The sequence below is a fragment of the Nanorana parkeri genome, unplaced genomic scaffold (genome assembly GCF_000935625.1).
Source record: "Nanorana parkeri isolate BGI_ZX_2015 unplaced genomic scaffold, ASM93562v1 scaffold2286, whole genome shotgun sequence".
In the NCBI taxonomy this organism is placed as follows: domain Eukaryota; kingdom Metazoa; phylum Chordata; class Amphibia; order Anura; family Dicroglossidae; genus Nanorana; species Nanorana parkeri.
Genome location: NW_017308554.1, coordinates 112565 through 115974, shown reverse-complemented (window position 1 = coordinate 115974; position 3410 = coordinate 112565). Strand labels below are relative to the sequence as shown.

General features: G+C 40.0%; 1 protein-coding gene across 1 annotated transcript in view; it reads left to right on the top strand.

The window, feature by feature from the left end:
- The window catches only part of LOC108801299 (phosphatidylinositol 5-phosphate 4-kinase type-2 beta-like), a 151175-nt gene that overhangs the window by 61803 nt on the left and 85962 nt on the right, over window positions 1-3410 (top strand). The window contains exons 5-6 of the mRNA XM_018573234.1: window positions 2699-2845; window positions 2930-2968. Coding sequence (XP_018428736.1) covers window positions 2699-2845; window positions 2930-2968 — 186 coding nt within the window. The remainder of the gene's footprint in view (window positions 1-2698; window positions 2846-2929; window positions 2969-3410) is intronic.

Genomic DNA, 3410 nt, shown 5'->3' with positions numbered 1-3410 from the left:
TCTGCAAGTGTACAGAACCTTTGCAAAGCACGTTGATCTGGAGACTTGCAATGCAGATTTGCTGTAATTGTGCAACAAAATTGTGAAGCTTGGCAAGTCTAGCAATAGTTTAGCAAGTAATTTTCAAACTTGCAGCTCAATGCTGAATCCTGACCAGAAGGTTTTGCTCTTCTATGCTGTGCCATACGCTGGTGTAGCTGCTGTTTTGTTTCACCGACATACAATTCTGAGCACTCCTCACTGCACTGGACTGCATACACAATGTTGTTCATCTTGTTTTTTGGCGTTGGGTGTTTTGTGTGAACCAGTTGTTGCCTTAGCGTATTACTGGGTTTAAAGCAGACAGTAATGTGATGTTTTTTTAAAACCCCTTCTGAGTTTCTCAAACACCCCAGCTACATATGGGATAACCAAATTCTTTCAGTTTGTCATGCTTTTCACTCTCACTGGTACTCTTGGCATTCTTTCCTCTTCCTTCTGAACGAACATAGTGCCTGTTAATACTCCTAACCTCTTACAAATGTTATAAGACACAAATGGATCACACAGGCCTGTCTTTTTGTCCAGATACATCAGCAAGAGATAATACTCCTCTAGCCTTTGCAGACTCGTTTTATTAATTCCAAGGGGCCCTCTGCTTATGACTGAGGCTTATGAAGAACTATTGCTAATTGCCAAGCAACAAATATAAAATATTTCATTTAGGAGTAGAGTCGTTCAGCATCTTCAACAGTACATATATTTACCTTATTCTGGCCCTCGAAGTATAACTGTGCAATTTGGCCCCTTGTTAAACCTTTGGTAGGACTACAGTTTACCAACGTCTAAACTTTTAGCTCTAGAGACAGTGTAGAATTTTAGATAGCAGCATAGTTGTTCATTTACATTTCAGTTTATAGAGAATGCTTTGGAAATGGAATAAAAGGAAAGTCAAGGATAGATATTCAAAACAAGGCTTCAGAGCAGTACTGTATGATATTTAATCCAGACCGTCTCCCATAGCAAATAACACAGCAGAAATACACTTACGCAGGACACAATCATAAAAGAAGAAATTAAAAATAAAGATGGAAACAGTTACACCTTTCTGTTTGTCAAACCTTTCACAGCAACTCTAAGTCAATGATAGCTTTAGATAAAATTTATATATACTTGCATGTTAGTATTACATGACAAAAACAAATTTCACTTTCATTCACCATTTGCTCACCTTCAAAACGCTGTACTCTTCTTTATTCTTCTTGAGGCAGATCTGTAAAAAATAAGTCAGGGCAACTGGACTTGTATTTTCCTTGAAGGTATTTTCTTGAAATTCCCACCAGAACAGAGGCCAAGACAAAAGAATTCAAACACCTTAGGGAGCCCTTAAAACTTGCGGGTGTCCAGACTGGGCTTTTTTAAAAACAGAAAAAAGGAGAGGAAAGAATGCCAAGAGTACCAGTGAGGGTGAAAAGCATGACAGACTGAAGAATTTGTTTATCCTATATGTAGGTGGGGTATCTGAGAAACTCAGAAGGGTTTTTAAAAAACATCACATCCCTGTCTGCTTTAAACCCAGCAATACACTGAGGCAACAACTGGTTCACCCAAAAGACCCAACGTTAAAATACAAGATGAACAACATTGTGTATGCAGTCCAGTGCAGTGAGGAGTGCTCAGAATTGCATGTCGGTGAAACAAAACAGCAGCTACACCAGCGTATGGCACAGCATAGAAGAGCCAAACCCTCTGGTCAGGATTCATCAGTATACCTACAACTAAAGGAAAAAAGTCACTCCTTTGCAGACAGTCAAATATGGGGGGGGGGTGAGACATCTATTGTCTGCCACATACAATGTTTTAACACCTCTCTCTGGGCAGATTAATAACACCGCCTAGACTCCCATAATGCAAATGCAATCAACACATGGTTGTGACTAACAAATTATGTGGATTGGAGCAACATTCACCATATTTATTTCCAGATAATTTTTTGTACAAGTCAATCTGAATTGGGAACGCTGGTTGGATGACCAGTGAAACGTCTTCACGAAAAATACAGCAAGTCCAGTTGGCTTGTCTTATTTTTTACAGATATACCTTGACCTGGATGAATGAGAACCTTCACAGACATTCTTGAGGCAGAGCCCTAAAAAGGTAAGCAACCCTTATGGCTGCTTCCAGCTGGAACCCACTTACACAAGGTTAGTTACATTTTAGACAGTACAATTATATAGAACAGCATAAAGACAAACAAACATATAACATAAAACTACTCACAGAGGTTCTTAGATGATGTGTAGACCCACAAATTATCTACTTCCTCCAACAGCAGGATTCTCTAGACATGATAGTGAGAATACTCACCCAGGCGCCTTTTATCTGAGAATCCAGCTGTTGACAGAATTAGAAAACCTGGGGCTTCAACCATCTGAGGCACCAGGGCACCAATAATGATTAGGGAATTTTAAGAGCAAAACAGCAACAGTCTTACTTATGAGATTCATTCCATAATATGTTTCATTAAGCATAATACTACACTGACAAAATGGAGTCTGAAAATGTGATTCAACAGGGATCATCAATTCTCCCTAAACAGGAAAGATAAGTGGGGTCCAAAGTAGTCACATTTCAGAAAGTATGTGTATCAGTTAGGATGCTAAAAAGTGTTTTTATTGACCATAAATCTGTGACTTTTTTTTCATTTTTTCCACAACAGTTTATAGTGGAGTGTCATGGTAACACTCTGCTTCCTCAGTTTCTTGGCATGTACCGACTAACAGTCGATGGGGTTGAGACATACATGGTGGTCACGAGGAATGTGTTCAGCCACCGCCTTGGGGTTCACCGCAAATATGACTTAAAGGTATGCAGCCATCATATATCTCCTACATCTTTTGTGCTGGAAGTATCGTGGCCCTCTAATCTCTTCTTTTCTATATTGTTCCAGGGTTCTACTGTGTGCAGAGAAGCCAGTGACAAGGAAAAGGTAGGTCACAGTGGTTACTTACCTAGAAGAACTATGCAGACAGTGTTGGGCAGAAGATCACTCCACCTACATCCAAAGACACTGCTGCCAATTACAGATAGAGGCATTTGGTGCATACTAGTAGTGTATTATAATAACGGCATGTCAGGTAGGTACCTGTAATTGCTGATAATATAATCTGCCACTAGGTTCATAGACACGGACTCCCCTTCTTCGTCCCAAGGGCTGATGTTGTCAGCCCTTCTGATGCACAGGGACCAACTGTTAAAGTGACATCTGAGCCCTTTGGATAACACCAAAAGTGGAGCTCCTGTTACCCAGAGCAGACAGCTGTCAAAATGACAGCAATGTCTTGCAGGCAGAGTAGTGGCAAAAATAACTTTTCAAGACCAGCCTTTAATGTGTATGTGTGTGGAGATATATATCGCCACACATATATATA